We start from the raw sequence: 26,740 nt of genomic DNA, 5'->3' as shown, positions 1-26,740 counted from the left end.
CAGTGGCCCCACACTTTTCAAGATAAAAATGCAACATGACTTGCATGAGTGGGCTCTTCAACTGTTACATGATGAAACTTGCACCATGTGAAGTCAATATGCTGTCAATGAGGTTTTCACACAGGTACAGTTTTGGTCCAATCCCATTGATGTGTGTTAGGTCCACCAACAAATCGGAGTCAGAATTTCAATCTGAAGAAGCATGGGAATGCATAGCTGCTACGGCTTGGATGGAACAGCTAAAGTTTTCTCGATCATACATACGGACAGAAATATCCTTTGGGCCCATACTTTGATGTTTGTAGGGCAACTGGGAAAGAACATATACTGGTATTCACACAAGCCACCCCACCCTGAATTTCCTTGGGTCTCTAGGTTTCAGAAATGGCCTGGGCAAGTGAGAGGAAATTGGAATTTTGCTGAGTGTAGTTTTGACAAGTGCTGCAAAGAGGGGGAACTCTCATTCTGCCTTCAGCTAGGGGTAAAAATAGAGTCTGTTTCCCAGAGGTAGGCACCCCGCACCACACTCCTTTCTTTTCTTTAGAAAAAATATTTCACTAACATTGGGCCTGCTTTCCCTCCCAGGAATAGCAAATTGTGGATAAATTCCCTAACCTACCTCAGGATACAGAGACTGTATGCCTGATAAGGGTGTGATTATGGCCTAGTACCAGGCAGGCCGTGCTCCTAGCCCATTTTTTCATAATGAAAACATTGTTTGGGTCTAGTTTTGTTTGCCTCCCATGTGGTGGGCTGATTGGGGGTAAATTCCCACTCAAGCCCAGTGGGGGTAGTAAGACTGTGTGGGCCATTTTGAGTGGGGGAGCAATTGCCCATGTCCGCTACCCTCAAGTTGCATACTCCTGGGTGACTCCCTGCACAAGGATTTCCCTCCTGCAACGATTCCTACGCATGGGTAAGCTAGGGTAATGTATAATTAATAAGGGAAGTAGAGTACTTCCCCTTTCCTATGTTGTCTCTGCAATAATGATCATGCTCATGGGGCTAATCTGAACCCCTTCATGCTAAACACAGTGAATATAAAAGAAAAATGTCTCAGGCTGCTTTGCAAATTAGGCCATAGAGAGGGAATCCATCTTGTAGGAGCACCAAATGGATGTTCTCCATTTACTTGGAAGATCAGATGTTCCTGTCTACCACACTTAGAAGGTGGGCGGGAGGACATGCATACATACGCAAAACAAATAAAATGTCCTACTCTGTTGTTTTATCTATCTATCTATCTATCTATCTATCTATCTATCTATCTATCTATCTATCTATCTATCTATCTATCTATCTATCTATCTATCTATCTATCTATCTATCTATCTATCTATCTATCTATCTATCTTCCATATCATGTGGGCCTGCTTCTTCTGTTGAGCTGTTTAAACATTTACAGTGCATCTTTATTGCAACACTTTATGTGACATTTGGTTTGGTCCATGCTCTTTGAAGGCTGTAGCAAACAGTCAACTTTAGTATTTTGCTGCAGCACATTTCTCTCACTCGTGTTGTTTCCAAGCAATATATCGCATGTCAAATGTAGCATTAAAAAAAATTGAATTCTTTGTCAATATCACAGCCAAAAATATAACCTGATGTAAATATTGTGTTTTTCAATATGGCTTGCCAGAAGAGTGTCACATTGGTTGCAAATTTTCTATTATTAACTCAGATGGTTTAATATTTTTGCAAATCACATTGAGGATGCAATCATAATGTCCGACTATAATCTGATTATGATATTCTAGTGCAACAACAAAATAATTTTGGAATGTGTAATCACAAAATAAAATATACCTATAACTTTGCCATCAGTATAAAGATAATGTGAATAGATTTGACGGTTCCTTCTGTCATTTGCAGGTCCTGAGGAGGCAGAATTCAAGTGCCCACAGAATCACTTGTCATGCATCGGTACCAATACATGTATTCATTTTTCCGCATTATGCAATGGTGTCTATGACTGCTCTGATGGGTACGACGAAGGAGTTCATTGCCGTGGTAAGTCAAACTTATGATTGCACGTTTTATTGTCGGAGGTTCATAAAAATATTGTTGAAGGCAAAGGTAATACTTTATTTCTAATAACAAAATGCTGCCCGATGTGTGTGTGTGTTTTGGGGTGTATATGTGTGTTTGGTGTGTCTCTGTCTGTGGAAGGATAAGTGGAAAGTGAGCTAAATAAATATATAGGTGCCACTCATAAACAATGTTAGGGGCATATTAACAGGGCCAGGCGATAATTATCGCTAAGTGCACTTAGCGCTAGGATAATTATCGCCAGCCAACTCTGAATTTTATCACGGAGATAGCGTGCTATAAGCAACGCTTATCTCCAAAGCGATTAAATTCACAGCGCAAGCTGCCAATTGTGAGATTGTCGCTGGAAATACAGCGATAATCCCACAAGGTTTGGTGATAGCTTGCTGCTAGGGATAGACATACTTAGCCATGATATCCACCTTACATAGGATGTCATGGCTAAGTAAGAAAAATACAAAGATGTTAAAAAGCAGCGTTAAACGCGGTTAGCGCTGCTTTTTTATCGCTAACAGAGTTAGGGATATCCTTGATAATGGGAGAAATGTCGCTTAGTGACATTTCTCCTATTATTGTTCTCTGGAACGCCCCCTTTGCATCTCAGTAGAGATGTAAGGGGAAGCGTAGAGTAAAAGGGTGCTAACATGCAAATTTGCGTATTAGCACCCTGTTCCTGATAGGGCGCTAGTTTTATCTTTGCTTTTTTGGCTTTTAAAGCCAAAAAAAGCACAGATAAGCCCTTGTTAATATGCCCTCTTAGAGCCATATTTGGTAGCCTGCTCTTGCAAGCGTAGTTAAAAAAAACAGTAGATGAGAAAGCTGTTGATCGCGAAAATGTACCCATGGACATTTAAAATATATTATGTTTGGAAACCCATATTTGGCTTGGAACATTTTTACGCTAATAGTGTCAAGTGTTCATTTATTCAATGTATGGACATAATGGTTGCATTTTCTAATTTTTCTTGTTCGCATTACGTGCTTTAGCATGATGGGCAAACCGGCGAGCACATTTCATTCTGTACGTTAATGTTAGAAAATGTATATTTTATTTTGATTGAACTTGGAACTTGATTTAGCAAAATAGTTGATAACATTTTAGAAGGCAATTTCCATGGGGAAAGTATTCAGTGAAAAAATTTAAAAAGTATACAAAAAATATTATTACCAGTAAAGAAAGGTTGAATAGAAGTGAGAAAATCGAAAAGAAGGAATGGCTATAGAGTGAAGTTAAACAAATAAATTGAAGAATGCACATCAAAATGTAATAGCAGGAGGAGAATGACATACTATTAAGGGCCAGGGTAACCTCATGATTCAAAAATGCAGCTGCAAGTCATGCACAGTCTTTTTGAGACCAAAGTAGCATTTTGCAAATTAACCAGCAAACTAATAGCTCAGTTCTCAAAATAAGGAATTGTGGCATTGGCACTTAGAAAACAGGATATTTTGTGAATTGAAACCACCACAGCAACACAACCACAGGTCCTGCAAATGGTGGAGCTAGTGATTGTCACTGGCAGTCCTTAGGCGTATAAACATTCTATTGAAAATGGTCAGTTTCCACTAAGCAAATGAACTAAGTGACCAATGATTCCTTTGTATCCCATAGAAAAAGAGATAAATCAGACCAACTAGCCCTGTCACAGCTTCAAACCCGCTGCCTCCTCCAAGCAATAGTGGTTAAAAATCTCAGCCTCAACCAGACATTTTAAAAACCACAAGTCAATACTCGAGCGGCTCCTAATATTTCACTTCAAAAGCTGAATGTTCTAGACTTATAGATCACTTGAATGCTGACATTTTTTTAATCAAAGATCCTATGATGTATTTTTAGAAAGGCTAACAATGGCGATGTATTGCCATGTCCCGGCTTTTTTTGTTGAAATATCTATTCAGGGAGAATAATTTTGGAAATACAGTTTCATGAGAAACTCTGCCTTTTTGCCTTGGTTTTGAGAAGCACTAATATGTAAACAATGTTATTGTTTTTTTAATGTGACTGGGTTTAAACTTTTTTCCTAAATGAACAGTCTATGGAGAAAAATAAGGATTTATACTTCAATGTTCATTTTGTCATCTCAACATAGTTGTTGACACCTCTTCTAACATAGAAGTTTGTGCCTAAAAGTACCTAGCAAATTTGATGGGCAACCTGAAGTGACATACATTTTCTGACCATATGCACGCACACATTTTGTATTTTTCTTTGGAGAAAAAAACATGTGCTGTGTAGCCTGCCAGTTATTTAAAGTATTGTTGAGAGGTATATCATGAGTGGTATTCCAGATATTGGCTTGTGGTTGGTTACTTATTAAAATTATGAATTGGTAAGCCTTCTGTGAATTTCTGTTGTTGTTTTTTTCATGATGGCTGCAGCATGTGCAAGCTGCATTGATTCCGGGACCACTTTTCATTGCCTGGGCTATATCATGTAGTTTGAATTAGTGTCTTATTTGCAGTAAGACCCCTATATTGGTTTGAATATGAATCTAATATTATTTTATTTCATCGACAAGTGTGTGCTAATTAGTTTATACACTAATCCCTGATAAAGTTATAAGTGCTGCATCATCAGTAACATATATTGACATGTTCTTGTTGTGTCAAAAAGTTATTTAATGTAAATGTGTAAAAATTACTGTAACTATTTTACGTGTAATGACATCTCTGTTAAAGCCAGCTTTTTGTCCATCAAGAAGAATAATGCCATATCTTGCCAACATTTCAGCATGTGACATCAAACGGTGAAAAGACTGTATGTTCTTGTCTTGCATTATGTTTAAGGATGCTGAGAACTTTGTACCAAGGCAATGGTTATGCACTACCAACCTTAATTTAGTGTCCATCACCTTGGAACAGGCCTTTTGGGGTGCTGATTGTTGAATTTGTCATTTGTGTTGAGCATAGCTTTTTGTATGATCTATTCAGTAGAATCCTGTCAAATACTGCCTCTCAATAATGGTAAAATACAATATTGTTGTAACTTATAGGCCGACCTAAGTTCAATTAACAGTTTATCTCAGAAAATCATATTCCATAAAACACAACAAATGCATATTTATAGTTAACATCTACATTTTTATTATTTAAGTATATAAAAATATAAATATCACTTACAAATAATTCATATATCATTATCAATTGAATTTATTTTATTAGGCTGTTATCCCTTTCTTACATAAATTGCAAACAAAATATCAATACTTAGACATTGCAAAAACATCAACTTGTGTAACAGCTGTTTTACACAACTTTATAGCAACATCATATATCTTGCCCCCCCAGATAACCTAAGGTATTAAAAATCTCTTTGAATAATTCTCATCTTGGGGCATAGGATGAAAACGTGACTTTCTGTTATACTTGGCACCCTTCGTGTGGTTTGCCCCCTAACGTTTTGCATTCAGACCTCCTGTTTTCCTGACTTTGTTTCTGCTAGCCTTAGGACAGTGCACACTTTATCACTGCTAGCCAGTGCTAAAGTGCTGGTGCTCTCTCCTTAACACATGGTAGAATTGGCTTATAACTGATTGGCATATTTAATTTACGTGTAAGTTCCTAGTAATGTGGCACTATCTGTGCTCACAGCCTGTCAATGAAACACTAGTAGGGGGCCTACAGCACTGAACCACATAAGTACTTATGTAGTGCTTGAATCATGTCTCAGGTCTGCTATTGTTCCTTACTGACACCCAATTGAGTAGAGGCTTTAGGGGTTTTCTAATATTAATGGCAAATATGACAAGTTAAAAATGAATAGGAATAAAAGGTGTACTGTATCATAAGCAAAATATTGCTTTCAAAAACATATTTTCAGTTTTGGCTAGCAATTGAGTTTTGTAGTGTCCTCATATTGCCCTGTCTTTGCAAGCAGCCACAATTGCCTGTGCCCTGTAACCCTTAATTGCAAGGATATTTTTTTGCCACCCAGGTCTGTTGGTGAAACTGATTACAGCATCCAACTGTAGTACTGCATGTACTAATTTGACTATCCCACTTCTTATCAGCAAAACTCATTATCACAGATTTATAGTAAAAAAAATCTTGAAGATTTTCTGGTACCCAATAGATGGTGCATCATTTATACAATCACTCCACAACCCAATTGATGAGGAAGGTAAAAAGAGTTATAAAATGTGAATGTTTATAAACTTGTTTGCATCCCTAAAACAGGCACTACATATGCTCCTTTTAAAGAACAAAGTAATATCTCCATGTTGAATCATTATGAAAAGTATAGAACTCACAGGTACCCCGTCTAATTCTAATTAAATGCAAACATTGTGCCATATTGGGTGTTAACTAAAGGAGGCATGGTTGCGTGACCTACTGTACTGGTGGATAAGACACAAAGGAGAAATCTGAGTGTTTTCAAAAACGCACTGAGCAATTTTCTTGGACATTTTAATGAACTTGCCTTGGCTTACATTGTATTGAATGGGAGTGGCTTGACAATACTTTGAATACTCAGATGCAGTTCTGCCTACAATATTATATTTCCACATATTAGATACATGGTTGTGCTGAAGTGCTTCCTGCCTGATTAATGTGACTCAACACATTGGCATGCAATTCTTCACCTCAGATACATGAAAAGAGTAATATTTCAAACCTATTACACAGTCTTCCATACAGTTGAATAATTAACCCTCTAAACTATTGTAGCCAAGCTTATAATTGCCAGGATACTGCAAGACTCAAGTGAACATCTTAGGTTACAATTTTGTTTGTGAATGAAGTGTTTACAAAAGCAAATTGAGGGAACCAGAGAAAAGATTAAACATATTTTTTGACACGTAAGTAGTGTCAGCATTGGTGTTTGGCTTCATGAAACAGTACAGGTTTTCACTAGTGAATTAAGTCTAATACTAATATACCCCCAAAAATGTCATTGTAAAAAGGGCCAATGTGAAAAAATACTTGAATCATTATCCTATGTCTGACAGGGCACATGATGTACAGTACAATGATAATCTTTCTTTATTGTCATAAATATTTTGATCTGTGCATCATTGTCATGAGAAAATAAAGCAGTGTAAGATGTGAGTGCATTCAGCATTATATTTTCTATTGCAAAACATTACCTTACATACAATCTTGGAACACATTTCTCAGGGGATCCATTTCCATTGATTATTGCACTCTCATATTCGCTTAAAGTACAGTCTATCTTTTTCTCAGCCGAAATTGTTAAGTGTTAATTATGTAAAAGTTCAAAGTACCAATTAAGATTCACTTTCCTTACTAAACTCCATGGTGCCTCAAAAGAATAGTCTAAAGGGACATTTAATTAAAAAACATACACATTATTCGCTTTCAAGGTGAATTGAAATTGTATCTTGATTTGTGGAAAATCTCTTGGGTGTTCATATTATGTGAAAAAGGATATCCTTGCTTTTTAGTAGGTCAAATACATTTTCTTAAATACGTAATTGTAGAAACAATTCTGAAGTTAGTGCTTTTCTAACAGAGTCACAGGCCTATTATAGAACAATGTTACTATGCAAATATAAGAGATAAGGTTTTGTTTGCTGTCTGGTATCTGCATACCTGAATCTTTATGGGTGTATTCATTGTGGGATTATTATATTTATGTATGTACATCACTTTCCATTTAAAATACCATCCATAAAAGTTTGACCTTGTTTTGTTATAATATTCTTAAGCAGCAGCCAGGCTTTTTCTGTTATTTCGAAACCATATTACTGTATAAACATCTACCTTTAATCACCTTATTCAACAGTCTTTATACATCTGAAAAATAATGGCCAGTGGGATAAGCAAGTAGCACTTCATGGTGAAATGATATGATTAATTTACTACATTTGAAGAATAATAGTTGGTTAAAGGGGTTTGTATGTTTTTTTAAAGTCATAAAACTCCCATATTGACTTCCTTTTGCTGGGATTGTTGAGATAGGGACAGACCTCTTAAAGGGACAGAGCTTTTTGTTTAAGTATGGGATGGCCAAAAAGAGCATCCCTTACTCCGATCGACTATCCTGTGAATAGTTTTTCACAATCCTCTCTGGCCATATTTTTAAGGCGGACACAGAGACAGGTTTATTAGCAATGTCATCATCTGCATGTATAAAACAAATCATGAGTAAATAATACATACAGATAATCATTCATGGAGAGGCTTTGGGCCAGCATTCCTGAATTATGACTATATTGAACTGTCATTTACATTTTTCTTTCGTCAACCATAGCATACAGCCCACTTCGGACACTGACTCTCTCTCACGATGATTGACAGCTTTTTGCACATGTTTACATCTACCTAACAAAAAGTACATGTCAGGGCCAGGACTTGTGGACTTTCACTTTTTTCTAATGTTATATATTTTTTTGCCTTCCTTCTGAGTTTTAATGATGTCTTGAGGTTACATTAAGACAAACCTAATCTTACAATTTCTTTGTGTTAGTGTGAAATATATTTTATTGGCATGTGCATTAGAACTAAAAAGGCTTTCTAAACTAGTTTTAGTGATATCTGTCTGCTAGGAGCCACTGATCCTGGTCAATTGAAAATATATGCAATTGTTATTTTAAATCACATTGTCCTCATATTGCATTTACATTTATGCTGCAGTAAGATTTCTGTAATGTTCTTCGTTTTATTGATATATTATATGCATGCTATTAATACATTATGGGAAGATGTAATAATGAAAAACTACAACCTTACTACAAAATAGGGAAATAATAACACTTCTATCACATGTACTGACTTTTTGCTCCTATGAGTATTCAGATAACACTAATAGATGGATAATATTGTGCAAGACTGAGGTGCTTTTTCAGTGAATGCGTTTTAGATTTAAGCCAAATAGTTACTGATTCAGTACATACAAGAAGTAAAATGTTGAAAGCAAACAAGCCATTTGCAAAGGTACACATCATCACCTGAAGTCAATATACATTTGCTGTAATCAAAGAGCATGGCTTCATTAATTATGTTGCCTTTTATTAAGGTACGTAGTTCTGGGTCAGTGCAAGAATTCCTGCTTCTCTAATTCACTTCAGGTACAATTCAAAGGAGGAAAATGCCAGTTTTTCAAAATCATTTCTTGAAGTTTAGTTATAGATAGTTCCAGCTTTATATTGCAGGCAGCATTGCATAGAATACTCCACAGAGTCAAGTCTTGCTCATGATTAGATGGCTTTTTTATCAATCTCAGTTCGCTGCCCTCCATTGGAGGCTTTTCTCCCTAGTTTGTGTTTGTCCTTCCCCAGGATCAAAGCTCTTTTAACCTTGTTTTGATCAGCTATAGTGTAGCCTTCCAATGCTGATGTCCTGAAACTACAGTTTGCAGTTTTTAAGTCATTACTTGTTTAGAAATCCATGGGATGCAAGCCTTAGTTTTCAGAGCACACTGCTTGTTTTTACTTTTTTCCTCTAGCTCCCCCTTCTCGACCACCACGCTTCCTGTGCAGATGCTTCTCAGCACCATGCCAGCCACTGCATGGCAACAATATTGATACACTGGGTGTAACCATGCACCCTCGTTCCTGATGCTCCTCATTTGCATGTCAGATACAAATGATGACGTCCAAGATGGCCTTCGTGTTGCCACTCACCTGCTGGTAGCTGCTATTGGCTTCACCACCCCTGGAATATTTCAAACTCTGCCAGCAGTAAAAAAGCCAATAGCGGCTTCCAAAAATGTTAACATTATATGAAACAATAAAAAAAATCTATATTATCAAAATGGCTACCACATTGCATGTTTCTTTGATTTGGAACATCATTGAAAAGCATGAGACTATGAAACATATTTAGAGTAGAGAAATACAGTGGCCATCTTGCAAATATAGAAAGCATTATTTTAACTGATTTCTATACTTTTAATAAGGCTAGTCGGACTTTGGCACCGCTGCTTGTGTTGCTCATTATTGTTAAGTGAGTCCAATCTGGTTCTCTATGCTATCAATTTAAAAGCAAGAAAACAAATTGCTTTTATTGTGAGCTTCCTTACTGCTGGAGCAGTGTGGCCACTGTTAACAATGGCGTTTCAGTTTGTTAGACTATGCACCCTGTACACGCAGGAACAAAAACTTTAGTCAGGGTAAGCTAGATCCACATGAAAAAAACCTGTACTCACCCTCTGGTAGCTTGACACAGTGCAGACAGCTTATCTAAAGAGGCACTGTGTAAAGTATACACAGTAACACAATAGAAACACAATAAAAACACCACAAAAATACTCCCCACATGGTTTTAAAAATAGACCAAACAACAAAAATCTAGAAAATAGAAGTGGAGTTATAGATTTTTAAATAACAAGCAAATATCGCCTAGGTGTTATTTGAGGTTGTGCTGGACCGGGGTAAATCCAAAGTTTGTGCCAACCACGGTCGAGGGCAGGTTGGCTACAAGACTCAAGCAGGTCTTGCAGAAAAAGTACTTAGATGGAGCAAGTAGTGAAGTCGAAGACTTGATACGTTGGTTACGACTTGAGCAGGCAATGAAGGCTTCTGTGATAAACTCTTTTATGATGCATGCGTTGTGTCGTTGTCGAGCTGCGCTGCCGGTCACAATCAAGCCCCACAGTCTGCTGCGGGAATGTGTTTTATCAGCTTAAGCCTCTGTGTCCAAGGGCAATTAGTCTGTTCTGATCAGCACAAAGTCATCCCTGCATTGATTTGAAAGGATCTGGACAGCAGAAGTCACCTTTCAAGAGGCTAGGGCTGAATTGGCACCACTTGGCAGGGCAGGATTCCCAGATGGCGGAGTCTAGTTGCTGTTCCAGGGTTGAAGGAAGTCTTTGATGGCCCTGAAACTTCAGAACAGAGGGCAATCCAGCAAGCCCATGGAATCACTCTCGGTTCAAGAGAGATGGTTCCAGTCCTTGTCCTGAGCAGGGCAGGGACCAGCAGGCAACAGGACAGCAAGACAGCACAGCAAAGCAGTTATTCCAGAGTAGCAGTCAAGCAGAGTGGCAATCTTTGGAGAACAGCAGTCCTTACTTCTGGCACAGTTCTTCACAGGTCCAGTAGTGTACTGTCTTGTTAGGGTCAGAGGCCCAGTACTTATACCCAGTTATGCCTTTGAAGTGAGGATGACTTCTAAAAAGGGTCTTTGAAGTGCACACTGGCTCTTTCTTCATGACCTTTGCTCCAGTCTATCAGTAGGGGGTTATCAGTCCTTTGTTTGGGAAACAGGACACTGCCTAATCAGATGTAAAGTGCCCCTCTCTCTTCCTGCCCAGCAAGAGCATTCTGAATGAAGATCAGTTTTATGTCACATCCACCAGTCCTGTATTTGTGGCTGTCTAGAGGGAGTGCAAAAGGTGCAGCTGTCACCCACCCCGGAGGTTTATTGAAAACATGCTGCAAGGTACACAGAGCAGTAATAACAGTGAAATGCCCACTTTCTAAAGGTGGCATTTCTAAAATACTAATGTCAAATCCAACTTTACCATTAAAGAGGAATTATCATTACCATTCCAAAGATATAAACCATGATGCAGCTACTCCTTTTGGATCAGGAAGAATAGCTTAATTCCCAATCTTAACCGATGAGATAATTAGGTGTTACTGTAGTGAAACATCAATTTGGGTGTTTATCACTACCAGGACATTCAAAATTTAAAAGTACATGGCCTACCTTTTACTTACACAGCACCCTGCGTTATGGGATACCTAGGGTCCATCTTAGGGGTAATTTATGTGTAATAAAAGGGGAGTTTTATATGCTGAATTCAAATGGCAGTACATTGCACACACAGGTCTTGCAATGACAAGCCTGAGACAGGTTTGAAAGGCTACTTGTATGGGTGGCACAATCAGTGCGGCAGGACCACTAGTAGGATTTAGGTTAAAGGCCCTGGGTATATGGTATACTACATTGCATTGGACTTACAAGTAAACTAAGTATGTGAATTGTGTATACACCAATGTCATTATGTTTAGGGGAGAAGCACATGCACTTTAGCACTGGTCAGCAGTGGTAAAGTGCTCAGAGTCCTAAGGCCAACATACAGAATGTCAGAAAAAGAGAAGGAGGAGGGCAAACAGTTTGGGGTGACCCTTTAGGGATGGCCATTTTCCAACAGCCACAAATTACCTTTGCCCGGCCCCAAGAACCTGACCTCTTTCTTGCAAGCTTTTGGGACGAAAAATTCCTCGACAGGGTACAGACATGCACCTCTGCCCTGAGTGTCCAAATGTACTTATGTCTGGATCCCTAATGCTGATTTGTGTTGTCATAGGTGAACAAAGAGCATGCATGTGTGCCATGGCATAAGCCTGTATCATGGATTGTGGTCCTATTGCACTGGGAATGGTGCCCAAAGTGCTACCCTAATAGTTGTTAAAGTCTTGCGTCTTCACAAGGAGCATAGCGATACAAAAGGGGATGATGGACGGAGCGTTTGTACAAATCAAACACTCACCCCCAGTCAACTGATCTGGGTTTAATCCATCACCATTCTTTAGTTCACTCAGCCACCCCAGTTCAGACATGGCTATATGCAAATCAGTCTGACCCTGTGCCTTCTGGGAACAGTCCAGCTCGAACTGCCAAGCTATGTCTTCCCTGGACCGGAAACAAGCATCCTGGGACCGGTTTCGGATTCATAATCCTCATCAGCCAGGCTATCTTGAATCCAATGGCCAAGTGAACAAGGCACTCACGTATGAGCATACCCTGCCATACTTAGGGCAAACAAAGCGATACAAAAGGGGATGATGGACGGAGCGTTTGTACAAATCAAACACTCACCCGCAGTCAACTGATCTGGGTTTAATCCATCACCATTCTTTAGTTCACTCAGCCACCCCAGTTAAGACATGGCTATATGCAAATCAGTCTGACCCTGTGCCTTCTGGGAACAGTCCAGCCCGAACTGCCAAGCCATGACTTCCCTGGACCGGAAACAAGCATCCTGGGACCGGTTTCGGATTCATAATCCTCATCAGCCAGGCTATCTTGAATCCAGTGGCCAAGTGAACAAGGGACTCACGTCTGAGCATACCCTGCCATACTTAGGGCGAACAAAGCGATACAAAAGGGGATGATGGACGGAGCGTTTGTACAAATCAAACACTCACCCCCAGTCAACTGATCTGGGTTTAATCCATCACCATTCTTTAGTTCACTCAGCCACCCCAGTTCAGACATGGCTATATGTAAATCAGTCTGACCCTGTGCCTTTTGGGAACAGTCCAGCCCGAACTGCCAAGCCATGTCTTCCCTGGACCGGAAACAAGCATCCTGGGACCGGTTTCGGATTCATAATCCTCATCAGCCAGCCTATCTTGAATCCAGTGGCCAAGTGAACAAGGGACTCACGTCTGAGCATACCCTGCCATACTTAGGGCGAACAAAGCGATACAAAAGGGGATGATGGACGGAGCGTTTGTACAAATCAAACACTCACCCCCAGTCAACTGATCTGGGTTTAATCCATCACCATTCTTTAGTTCACTCAGCCACCCCAGTTCAGGCATGGCTATATGCAAATCAGTCTGACCCTGTGCCTTCTGGGAACAGTCTAGCCCGAACTGCCAAGCCATGTCTTCCCTGGACCGGAAACAAGCATCCTGGGACCAGTTTCGGATTCATATCCCCTTTTGTATCGCTTTGTTCGCCCTAAGTGTGGCAGGGTATGCTCAGACGTGAGTCCCTTGTTCACTTTGCATATAGCCATGTCTGAACTGGGGTGGCTGAGTGAACTAAAGAATGGTGATGGATTAAACCCAGATCAGTTGACTGGGGGTGAGTGTTTGATTTGTTCAAACGCTCCGTCCATCATCCCCTTTTGTATCGCTTTGTTCGCCCTAAGTGTGGCAGGGTATGCTCAGACGTGAGTCCCTTGTTCACTTGGCCACTGGATTCAAGATAGCCTGGCTGATGAGGATTATGAATCCGAAACCGGTCCCAGAATGCTTGTTTCCGGTCCAGGGAAGACATGGCTTGGCAGTTCGGGCTGGACTGTTCCCATGAGGCACAGGGTCAGACTGATTTGCATATAGCCATGTCTGAACTGGGGTGGCTGAGTGAACTAAAGAATGGTGATGGATTAAACCCAGATCAGTTTACTGGGGGTGAGTGTTTGATTTGTTCAAACGCTCCGTCCATCATCCCCTTTTGTATCGCTTCACAAGGAGCATGGCACCACAAACATGATGGAGGCAGCATATTGTGCAGTAATCTCTGCAAGTAAATAGGTTCTTTATAACCTGTTACTAGAGTGAGGCATACAGACTAGCTCACTTTTTAAAGATGTATTACGGTATTCCTTTCTCACCCTGGGCCTACATCAGGTTGGTGTGAAGTGCTGTATTGAGCCAAGTGGTGTGTCCGTGATGGGTGTATGTGTGGCTGGGAAGTGTCTAATACATGAATAATGCATTTCTGAGTAGCACATGCTTGATGTATGCATGTGCTGACTGTAGACATGCCCATGTATGGTACAGTAGCGGAAGTATGTAGTGCAGTACAGTCCCTGCAGGTTAAATGCATATGCTGGATATATGGGTGCCTGTGAGTTGTACAATACATTAAGGATACAGGGCTGGGCGGTACACACGTTAGAAGCAAGTGCTGGATGTATGTGTGTCTCTGAATGATACAGTACTGTGCCATGTGTGTATGCTACATACATGCACTGGGTTTATGTATGGTACAATACATGGAGGGACCTTAGTTCTATTTTTGGAGGCAATAGTCTCCATAGGGAAGCATGGAGAAGAGGTAGATAGAGCACTCTGGACAGATTTGTGGATTGCTGCCCTTCCGTAAGCTGTGTGGCACACGCACTGGAGAGGGGAGGACAAGCCCTCCCTTGTACTCTTCAAAGGGGTTCTTTGATTCAGTGTGAGGTCACCAGGAAGGGACCTCTGCACATCTCAGGAAAGAGACAGGACTGAAAGGAGACTCATAAGGAGTAGGGCTGGGGGCCATAGCCTGAGCTTTTGATGCACATATCACTGTGTCTGACATCCAGGCGTGAACTTTAGTCACTTCCATGGCCTGTGTTATAGAACTTTGGATACACTCCTGCTGTGGCAGACTGCTTTTCAAGAGGAAGAGGAAGCAGAGGGTTATGTACTTCAAAAGAATCAGAACCCCAAAATAAAACTTCAAAGACTGATGGCCTAATTCATACTTTTGTGTACGTTTACAAATGTTTGTTATTCATAAAGGGATTTACCATCTTATCTTTACTAGTGTGAAGTCTCCGCACACAAACAAACACTTATTTTTATACTCGGTGACTCCGCACTGGTAAAGATAGTACTTGTAAAACTCTTTGTGAATAGCAAACTATCATAACTTGCTCAAAGTTGTTAGTTGTTAGTTTACCTTTGTGATTCAGGCCCTCAGACCCTAAATCATATTTGGTTTTTGGAAATGGATTATAAGAAGGGGAGGTTGAGACCTAAAAAATTGTCATCTGCCAAGCAGCCTGATTGGCTGAGTGAGGAGGGGAAGCTCTGCAAGACTTCGGCCTTTGTCTAGGGCTTGGGGCCAAGGCCTGCTTGTCTCCCTGCTGGGTGAGAGGACATCACCGGGAACTTAGACCACCAGTGCCTACCTGCCTGTCAAGACCAGTGTGCCCTGTGAGCTCTTCCTCACAGGGCACACTGGTGTTGACAAGCAGGATAGTGCTGAAGGGAGTGAGGTCCATATGGGACCCCTGTGGAGGGGACTCCCGGTACAAGGTGTGAGGAAACAGATGCTTCAACAATTGGGTCATTGCCCATGTGCTGGACTGAGTCAGCAACCCAAGTATGCCAGGTGGGGACCGCCGTGAAGATATCCATGTGATAGACTTGCATGTTGTAAGGGTGGAAGCCTTGTGAGGTAGCAATGCAGGGCCCCTATGTGCCAGGAGGGGGTGCCAAAGCACAAACTGCCATGAGGTAAGGGCCAGAGCCTTGTACAGTAGAAGTGCAGTGACCTCAAATGCCAGGAGGGGCCATCGTGGATTACTTTATTGTGCTGATCAAGCTAGAGCCTGCAGACAGTGAGTTGCGGTGACCCTGCATGTTGAAGGGGGTCATCAGGTGCATCCACGACTGTGACTTGTTCTTTTCCTCCCTGACCGGAGAAGTGAGGATGCCATGGTGGCACCCTTGCTCCTTCATTTGGGCAAGAGACCCAAGATCATTGTAGCCATTCCAAATCAGAAGCTAAAGGAGTACTTACCCCACAGGAGGAGCTAGAGAAAACCACTTATTGCTTGAGGAGTGAGACAGTGGGTGAGAGTACATGCACCTGTTGAATGCAGCTGCCTTGTCCACTTGCAGCAAATCTACCCGAACTTGGCTGCAGCCATTATAGTCACAAGCGGCACACTTTAGTGGTCAACTGAGTTGTGAGGCTGTTTATTCCTCCCACCTCATAGGTCAGTCTCTCCACATACCCTACTACGCACACCCGTCATCTGAGAGAGAGGTTTGTAAGGAGACAGCAGTCCCTCTCCATACCCCACTATGCACATCCTTCATCTGGGAGAGAGGTCTGAAAGGAGAGGCCAGTCCCTCTCCAAACCCTACTATGCACAACCATCATTAGAGATGTCATCAATTACATCATTTAGGTTGTTAGTGTCATTAATGATGTCATATGTGAAGTCATAAGAAGTGTATGCTGGTGGTGCAAGGTATAGATAATGCTGCTAACTATAACAGGTGAAATTCTGTGTTTTTGTAGATCAGAACTTTAATGTTGTCACTGAGAAATTCACCTAACTACATTACATTAACCTTTGTTTTTTTCAGTGAATTTCTAAGGTTTTTTTCAAATGAAGACCATACTTTGTGGTCCTTGTGAAAATATTTGTGAGTACCCATTCCCTAGAGATATGGTTTGCAGTCATTCAAGTGGCCCCTCTTATTCGTCAGCATAGTGAAATAATATCTGCTAACATGGGTGTGAGTAAGAATATTAGCAGGTTAAGGTAGGTGCCTGGTTAGATACTGATGTAAGCAATTTAGATCAGTAGATACTTCTGTAATTAGTTTAGATAAGCTACCACAAAAATCATGCCTTTTAAGCTAAACAGTCTCAATAAATGATCATTCTTTGCCCGTTTGAAGCACAGGTCAAACTAAAGAATTATATCTATGTGGATTTCAAAGACTGCATGGTTCAACAATTCCAAAAGCAATAATTATAAAAGAAAATTAAGTAAACAGTTATGAAAGGATATATTATATAATAAAAATGCACATAGGTTTGAACTCAAATTACTAATTACTTTAGGAAGAATTTGAAATCTTGGCTGTTCCCTAGGAGCGAAAACTAGATTGTATTTCTGACAGCTGCTTCCACTGCTATAACGGTTTCTCCGATCAAAGCGCCAGGATACCTGTAGGGCGACAGTCATGCGCTATATAAGTACCTTCTTTCATTTCATTGCCTTTCATTTCATTTACAGTTAATTAAATGGGAATAATTCTAAGGTGATAAGGCATGGAAGAAAGTTTACAAATATGTTTCTGTGAACCTTTACATGTTTCACGCCACATTGTAGGCTGACCAATGAGTGAAAGTGGTCAGAATATTCAGAGGGTATGGCAGTGAAGATGTTTATCAGAGACAGCATCTGGTGCCCTCCAAATATAATTTAGTTCAACTTCATATTTGTGTCTTTGTATTCATTTGATCCTACGAGTCAGGAAGGGCTCTACATACTGCTTGTATTATGAAAAAGTTACAGCACAGTTTCTCACCCATGCTGCTCCGAAGTTAGGGTCAGGTTAGGGTCTCTGAGCGGGCACAGTTTTACCCTTATGATCTCCCTATGTGGTTATTCCCATTAAATGTGTTTTCTTTGAGCTACCAGCTCTTCATTTTAAACAACTGCTAGAAAAGGAACCATAATGAGTGAGGATAGCTCGCTGTCAATGGAGGTAAATCGTGAAGTCATTGAGAACACGAACTTATCAGCTGCAATAAACAGAGTGAATCCTGCAGTGTGGCGATTGGAGCGAGTCAAAATAGCTATTCTGTTTCTAGGAACACTAATGTGAAGTTGTTGTCAAAATTCCCAATGTATCCAAAGCAGCACAGCGCATCATCTGAACTTATACTTGGTTTGTACCTTATGGCCGATACACACACCTGTCTGCACACCCACTTTATATAATCATCTACACAATGACATATTTGCAGGCTGTCCAGGTGGATTGGTGCTAATAAGTGGGTGTTACTTCAAGAGGAGGAAGAAATTATGGCTATAGGTAAAAAAACATTCTGATGCACATTGTATCCAACAGCAAAATGTTATTGCAGTTTCTTTGTGACAAGTCAAGCAGGTAGCAACTATAACTCAATAATTTGCAAGCAGCATGGAATTGTGTATCATCCATGAACTTGTGAAGACTGTCACTCACAATACTAGACGGATAATACATACGACTGGGACTCATATAACATGCTGAGCCACAACTGTGATTGGGCCAATATTCATGAAAATCTTTCAGCATGATTAAGATTTTGGAAGATGGGTATTTTATCACATATGTGACAGATATCCCATCTCCCTTATTAGAAGTGTCATAGCATACAATGTGCGTGTAATAAGACGGACAAGATGTCAGTCCGATTTATGTCGATGTAACCCATCCCCCAAACTTTAAACCACAGCCTTTGTTCCAAAATCAGCAAGCCTCCTCCATGCTTGTCCAGTTGCTTTGCTGAAGAAATCCTTATTGCTTGCTTCCTGTGTTATTTAGCCTCATTAGGGTATTTTGATTCACCTGGACGATTTCACTAAATGTTCTTTGCTACTGGCCAGCTCTGTATTTTTTTCCGGCTAAAAATTACTTTGGTTTCAAGAATAACCATCCACTCAGTGACAGTCCTCATTCATAAAGACTATGGGATTTATTTAAATCTCGTCGGATGGAATACTCTTTCACAAATGTGACGGGTACCCGTCTGCCGTATTAAGATCTCCATATGATATCATGGGATTGTAATACTCCAGAAGGGATATCTATTATGTTTGTGACGGATTATTCCTCTCCGCCAAGGTCTAAATCAGGCCCTATGCTCTGGTAATGATGACAGTCAGTCTCCAACTATTTTATCTCTGCCTTCATGCCTGTTAGATAGTAATCACCATAGTAGTCCTACATTTATCAAGTGTACACAGAACCTGCTGATAAGCTGCATTGAAAATGTGACTCCCTATTGAGTGTCACCTAAATAGAGCAATTGTGTGAAGTCTGGATTAAATCTGGGTAGATATTTCAGGGAAAAGCTGTAAAGCTACATTTTCTACAGTAGTGGCATATAGTGCAGTAGAAAAAGATGAACAGTTGCATCTTTGTATCACAATTGTAACACGTATCACTCCTCTCCAACTCATAAAAGAAAACGACAGCCAAATGTCAGATGAAGCAATGTATTAAACTTGATACACTCCCAAACGTATTGGCCATGTTTCTCGTACTAAGCAAATGCTTTTAATTTTGTTTGTTCCACATGGAGCATGTAGCACTGGTTCTTTAGTGGATTGTGCTGATAAGTCCGATTTTTGATGTGGTTGCAGAAATTTGTAAGGTTCCCTACAAAGTTGAACAAAGACAGAAAATTCAAACCCTCCTGTAGATGGGCCATTTCTGTTTTCTCTAAAGCTGAATACCACACCAATCCCAGGTTTTCCCTCTGCCATCCAGATCTGCCCGTTAGGAGCATGGTAATACACAGCAGCACCTTCCAATCGTGCTACTGGAAGGCCCACCTCAAGGAGTGTGACTTTCAGGGAGGTGGAGTATGATGTTTCTGAACAGGCAAGCAGTATCCAGTAGAACCTGACAGCTGCATATGCAAGCTTGTGTTGGGGCGTTTTGCCAATGAGTGACAGCCGGAATATATTACAGCTCTTGTGCTGTCTAGTTCCCTTTGATAGAACTTGTATTAAACCAATTCTGCCACCTTAAAACATCATAAAGCTTGAGGTTCACATGCATAGGAGGAACTCTTCATTTACCAGGCAAAAGCAAGCGTGCACCAGCTAATATATACATGCAAAAATACTATCCATATGGCCTGGGTTGTGTTGGGAGCAGTTGCACCCTGGTACTATTTAAACACACATAAAGCTTATTAAATATGGAGGATAGCCCTGGCATACAGATCAGACTCGTAGGTTTATCAAAATGTGTGTCTCAGTCTGACACACCTTCGCTTTCACAAATGCCGACTTCACTTGCATACAGGAGTGGCCATTTTCTTTGTGAATGGGAGTGCACAGAGCAGGTGACCAAGGGATACCTAACAGTTTTTTTCAATAGGGCCAATTTTTGTATACTCAAAATGCTGCACAACATTTTGTTACTTTGAGTACTACTGCAAGTCACTGAGAGAAGGGCCTCCAAACCATTTCGTTCCGAAGCCTAATTTTGTTACACAATGTGTGTTAAAACACTCATTCAGAAGTAACTCTAGCAATATTGATTACAGTAATGCCGTTGATGCCTAACTAAACCAGGTTTAGTGTGCGTTGCTCAGAGGTTTCTTCTGTTTTGCTGCTGTAGCATGTTATGGTGAATAGCTCACACTGTAGGCTGTCAAAGGTGTCTGTGCAGTGCTTATCTATGGTCACACAAATCATGTTTGGGTCCTAGTGGCTAATATCGCTAAGGATCCAAAATCTTCTATACCTTTTATTGGGCTCTTATAGGCTTTAATTTATTCACAGGTTCACCAATCATAGACCAGGGATTATTAACACATTCATCTATGACACATAATAATAAAATGTCTTCAGGTTCTTGTATGCATACAAAGATGATTAAATGACTGAATGGGTCCCCAGAGTGTCGTTCCCCCAATAATAACATTTTACAAAAGAATGGTAAAACAAATCAAGCAACAGCAAAGACAAATTACAAGCAGGTAAAACCTAAGCTATTGGCTTTGCTATTGCTTGTTTAGATTGTGTCCGGCACACATTTATGATACTCACAATTTATCCAAAGGCCTATGGCCATTTTATACACATATGTTTTCATAAATTGACTAAATATTGGGCAAAAATAACACTATCTAATTTTCGAAGTAAATAGAAAAGTGTGGTAACCAAGCGATTGAAGATAGAGCTATTGTGAACTTTTCTGTGAGTTAAAAAATCCCCCTATTCACTTTCAAGAAGAAATCCCATTTTTGATGTAGCTTTAATAATTTTTCTATCATGTCTCATTAAACAAGTACCACTTTTTCTCTGTCTCTAATCCGATAAAATAGGAATATTCTAAAATTTACAGTACATAGAAGGTTCAAACATTTCTTATGTTCTTCTAAAATGTCATATGTAAATGTGATTGTTCTGCCAGCGCTTTTCGTGTACATATTCGTTCCAAATATACTTCAGAGGTAATCAATCGGATTACTAAATCCAAACGTTTTTATGATTACATTAGAAAATCTTCTTATTACTCCGCTACATTGAACGCAGAAAACCTATACATTTATACCACCGTTTTCGTATAGTAATACCTACACAAAAATGTTTTTAAATGAGAGAAAATAGGCATTTACTGCATAAGAAGAGGTTTAGGGGCAGGGTAATTCATGCATTTACAATTCAACTGTCTCTAAACTCGAAACAATCTAAGGTGCATTTTTAAATGGTCACTAATGTAAGGTGCAGTCTAAACAAAGAACATTTTATACTTATACGTTCTTATATTTGCATTTTTAAATGTGTACTGTGAAGGGAGGATGTTAATATTGCAGCTACATACTCCAGCATACTTCTATTTTTAAGCTGAGGTAATTGTTTTTCCATTTTGTGCGACAGATCATGGTAAGCCTACGATAAACTATTGGCAAAGGCCATGTGAATATGACTATAAACCTTGGTTCCAGGCTCAGCATGAACAGAAGTAGTCTCTGGCACCCTAAATATTAAGAGGCTGCAATAAGGTGACAAGCAGAGTAAGGAGACGATACTTGTAGTATTCAGTCTGAGAAAGAGTAGTACTTTACGTGTCGTATCCTGGGGACAAGATAGGACCTGTAGTGAGTAAAGGCAAATGGCTCAAATTATTTTCTGGTACAGTCTAGAGTCCAGGACAAAAGTGCAATATTATATACCAAATGCGACCTCTAGAAACAGCATAACCTCTTAAAAGAGACCCTGGAATAGTGTTTAGCGTTTAAAATGGTATTCAAATTCAATGGTGCAAATTTTCCAAAATCATGGTCGCTGGATTCATTTTTTAGCCCTTATGGTGAATATCAAGGTCCTGATTCACAAAGGTAAACTACAATTTTGTGTACATTTAAGATTATTTGATATTCACAACGGTATTTTACTCGTAGTTTCTTTACGACTGCTGAGTCTCCGCACATAAATAGGCAGAACTGTAATGTATTTGTATGTACAGAGACCCCACAGTCGTAAAGATACTTCTAGTAAAATACCTTTGTGAACAGCAAACAATCGTAAATTGACACAAAAGTGTATGTTTACGTTTGTGAATCAGACAACAAGAGTACCTATTCATAATGTGTAGTGTTTACATTTATCAGCATTTACGTGTAGAAGGCATATACCTCAATTGGTCAGTAAGACATATAGATACATAATTATCTGCAACAATAATAATAATTGTTCTTAATATTGTTAGCATTATTTGAGGGGAAAGAATAAACTTTGAAGAGATACTGATATGTTGTCAGTATTTAAATATGGACATATCTGTCTAATACTGTCATGTTCTTTAACAGCCACCTATTTTGAAATTAATTCACGGAAATCTGAATATGCTTTGTAGAACCATGAATCATGCTTTGACACATCACTGGGAATAATGCCATAAAACCGAATCAAATGTCCCCAGAATGAATTTCGTGTAAAATGTTCAATTAAAAAATGCATTAACAGCTAATTCCACTGTAGTTATAGTCTACTGGAACTAGAGTAAAAAGGCAAATATTAAACTGTTTGCTTCTGGTGTGTTACAAACCAAATAGAACATGTTCCATTTCAGATGTAGGAATGCAAATCATTGCAAAGAATTAACATCATCTGTAAATGCTATCATAAAAATTAAATGTAGCTGTTACTTTTTTCAACCAGTGCCTTTCCTTATTTAAACAACAAAGGGAAAAGTGTGCAGTATGCTACTGAAAACTGTTGACGCCCCGCATATTTGGTTGACAGCTGAGGTTTGGATCCCCTTCGGAGGATCTTGAACAAAATAGCAAATGTGATGCACAGTCAGATTGTATTCACAAGGCAGAGCCATCGTTCATTTCCTTTGCATTTGCAGCAATAGCTCCTTGAGCAGCAGCTCTTCTAGCCTCCTGTTAGGAGAAAGGGAGGCTTCAAAGAGCACTGTGACAGTGTCTCTGGACTGCTTGGGCTGCCTTGGGGTTTTCACACAGACAGGAGCTGCAACAGTGCAGTCCAGCACAGATTTAGTAATGCCTTCAGGATTTACTATTTTGATCCTAACCAGAAGAGAATGTGCACCTCTCAGCTCCTCATTCAGCAAGCACCATTTGCAAAAGGGTTGGCATATACCTACCTCCCCTGGGATGTAACATGAGCTGAAGCAATACCTAGTTTATAATTCCAAGCACTGAAATCCTAGTAGCGCATTTCCAATCAATATTTTTGCAATCGTGTAATCGTGAAAGGTCAAAAGTTCAATCATAGACTCTGAGGTAAGGATTCCCCCACAAATGAGTTTTTGGGATGGACTTCCTTTTCCTTCTTTAAAACGTGTATTGATCAATACCATTGCGTGCACTAGTGAGTAGCCTAGTTTAATCCCCTCAGGCAGTTGCGGAACATGAGGAAGGAAGAAGAAGTTGAATTGGGTTGACCTTGTCATCCATCTTTCAACCATCATTCTTGCTAACTAATAAAACTTTGCAATTTGCTAAACCTTACAGTAGTGGTCATGTTAAGAATGTCTTAGTACTGCTAATGGGCAGACAATCTGAGTGCATTTGTAAACATTTTAACCATGCACAGAAAATAAACAAGAAAGAGACCCAGTATAGTCCATTCCACTGCACTTACTAATCAGGGGGGCTAAGCATTTCACTAGGAGAAGCTACTAATCGACAAAACTATACAAGGTTGCCATCTGGCACAGCCTGTGCACGAAGGGGGAAGAAAGCTACCCCTTGAGGTCAGATATGGAGGAGACAAATGGAGGGACTCCCAATTTCAGGGCACAGTGCAATGTGTCTCAGAGGAACACTCACTTGCAGACTGAGATGCCAATCGGTATAAGGGTATAAAATACTGTTGCTGGACCTTACAGGGGCAAAAGAAAAAGAGTGGGGCAATCACTCAATCAAAAGCCGGTTGTCAGGATTTTGTCCTTACAGCATGCCTCCACACATCATAAGGAATGTCTGAGAAATGCAATATATTAGTAGTTGTAGATAGGGAAAGACTTTTATAGAAGCTTTGATATAAGGGAACAGGACAGGAGAATAATGTGCCAAGTAACTTCCTCTCATTATGAACCAAACAGAGGATCGTCACACCATAATTAGACTTGCCAAATGAGCCGAGCAATGTAAAATATTGGACTTCACACAACTAAAGGGACACCATATTTGACATTTGTGAATGCCAGATATAGAGGAATAAGTCTTATGTCTCACACCCAATGACAATACTCAAAACAACTGGGATTCAAATACACATTCGAGCCTTTGGAAAAAGCAGAAGCACCTGGCACACCTTCGACTTTTTAGAATAGACTTATGAAATCTAATTTTAGGATCACATTTTTGCGGTCTAATGCTGGGTTAAGTTATTAAATACCGCAACATCACATATCTCATTTTCTTGTAAATATACTATATAGCTGTTTAAGGATATGGTCTTCTTTTAGTATTAAACATGAATGGTTTTTTTTTAAATGGCATACTATTGTTAAAGATTGTGGCTACAAGTGGCTGATTCTCACCTGAAAAGAGAGCATTTACTTCTGTGAAAAGAAGACATTCATTTCTATGTCTTGATTGACTTCATGACGGAAGACGTTTGTCTGGAGGGTCTACCCAAATGGAATGTCACACATCTGAGTCTCTTGTTTCTTTTGAGCAGGGTCTCCTAAGCATGAAATGCAAAACTAATGTCTCCCTGTGCAAATTGTCAGTTGTGAGTTATAAACTATGGGATGAAATCAGATATACAGTGAATCTATATTGTGGCATGTCAAGCGAAGCAATCATGTAATTCACAAAATACAGCTGGTAGGAAAAATGAATTGAATGCTACCCATATTAGTCAAATAGAGTCTACATGATTGATTCTAGTACAAATATTAAAGTCATTCAAAACATTCGGGCCCTTACGTCACCCGTGGCAAGTCATTGATTTTAAGGTACTAGCTTCAAAGAATGTAGATTTGTTTTGGTTTGGAACACACTCAGATATATCAAAGATTAAATGTTATTAATATAGAGCATAGACGTTAAATAATGAGTTATGAATTTCTTTCAGTTTTGTTGATTGGAATCATTGTTGCTTTTTCTGAGTTTCATAAACAAACATATTAAGAAGGGAAAGAGCCAGCAATGTATTGCCTCATAATGTACATCTGTTTATTACAACCACCTCTAAATTTATCGTCAGAAGGGAACTACTTGTCCATTTTAATGAGTTTGCGCTTTCAGCATGAGCTCTGATGGTAATGTGCCAGAACATCTTTTAGTTGTGTCATGTGCAGTGATAATATGAAATGCAGCTATTTTCATGACATTCTCAACTTGATATTTTTGGAGACTTTAGAGAATAACCTCCATAAATATTCTTTCTGGTGAACATTACTGACAGAGGGGCATATTACCAACGTTAAGCATTATTTATCGCTAACGATGCTTAGCAACAAATTTTTTAACGCTAAGCATCGTCAGAAATTATCGCAGATAAACCTTGCTATTATCAAGGTTTATCGCAAATGCGATAAAAAACGTCCGCAATGCATGAATATCGCTGAAAAGTCAGCGATATTCATGCATTACCGAGCTAATGCTCTTAGCCATGTTATCCACCTCCCATTGGATAACATGGCTAAGAACTGCTCAGGGCAATGTGTTAGTTTTTGGAGATATTCGCGCTTAGCGCGAATATCTCCAAAAGTTGGTAATAGGAGATAGCGATGTTAGCGACTGTTTCCAGTCGCTAACATCTTGGCACGCCCACTTTTCATGTCATTAGTGATAAATATCACTGACTTGCAAAGTGGGGCCCAAGATGGTCGCTATCTCCTACTAGCTGTCGCTAACTGGTGTTAGCGACAGCTAGGTAATAGGGAGATAATTTTATCTCCGCTTTCTTGGCTTTTAAAGCCAAAAAAGCGGAGATAAACCCCCTTGATAATATGCCCCAGAGTTCCCTGTCGGCAATGCAGTTATACTTCCTAATTTGTTTAAATGCAAGTGAGAGGAAAAAACTGCAGATGACAGAAATACCAGTCATTGTTCATTCTGGAATATTGGATGGCAAGATTGGAATTGGGGGTATTTTCTAATTCAGCCATAGGAATAAAGAAAATAGTCAAAGCTTAGGTGATACTTGTACTCATAAGGCACACTGTCAATCCTTGTGGCATCTTCACACTGATCAACAGGTGTGATAAAAAATGTGGCTAAATTTGAAATTGTAGCCAAGACGTCAAACACAGGTTTCTAGAGTGGATGCATTAGTCCACGGAGCAGCCCGACACAGCCTTATAAGGTTCTA

At 39.7% G+C, this 26,740-nt stretch overlaps 1 protein-coding gene across 1 annotated transcript in view; it reads left to right on the top strand.

The window, feature by feature from the left end:
• LRP1B (LDL receptor related protein 1B) overlaps positions 1-26,740 on the top strand; it is a 3,812,342-nt gene that overhangs the window by 421,936 nt on the left and 3,363,666 nt on the right. Inside the window, exon 3 of the mRNA XM_078683424.1 lies at positions 1,873-2,010. Within this exon, the coding sequence (XP_078539550.1) occupies positions 1,873-2,010 (138 nt within the window). The remainder of the gene's footprint in view (positions 1-1,872; positions 2,011-26,740) is intronic.

The sequence above is a fragment of the Lissotriton helveticus genome, chromosome 3_1 (genome assembly GCF_964261635.1).
Source record: "Lissotriton helveticus chromosome 3_1, aLisHel1.1, whole genome shotgun sequence".
NCBI classification, from domain to species: Eukaryota; Metazoa; Chordata; class Amphibia; order Caudata; family Salamandridae; genus Lissotriton; species Lissotriton helveticus.
Note: the sequence above shows the minus strand (reverse complement) of the source record. Positions and strands in the feature narration are given on the sequence as shown.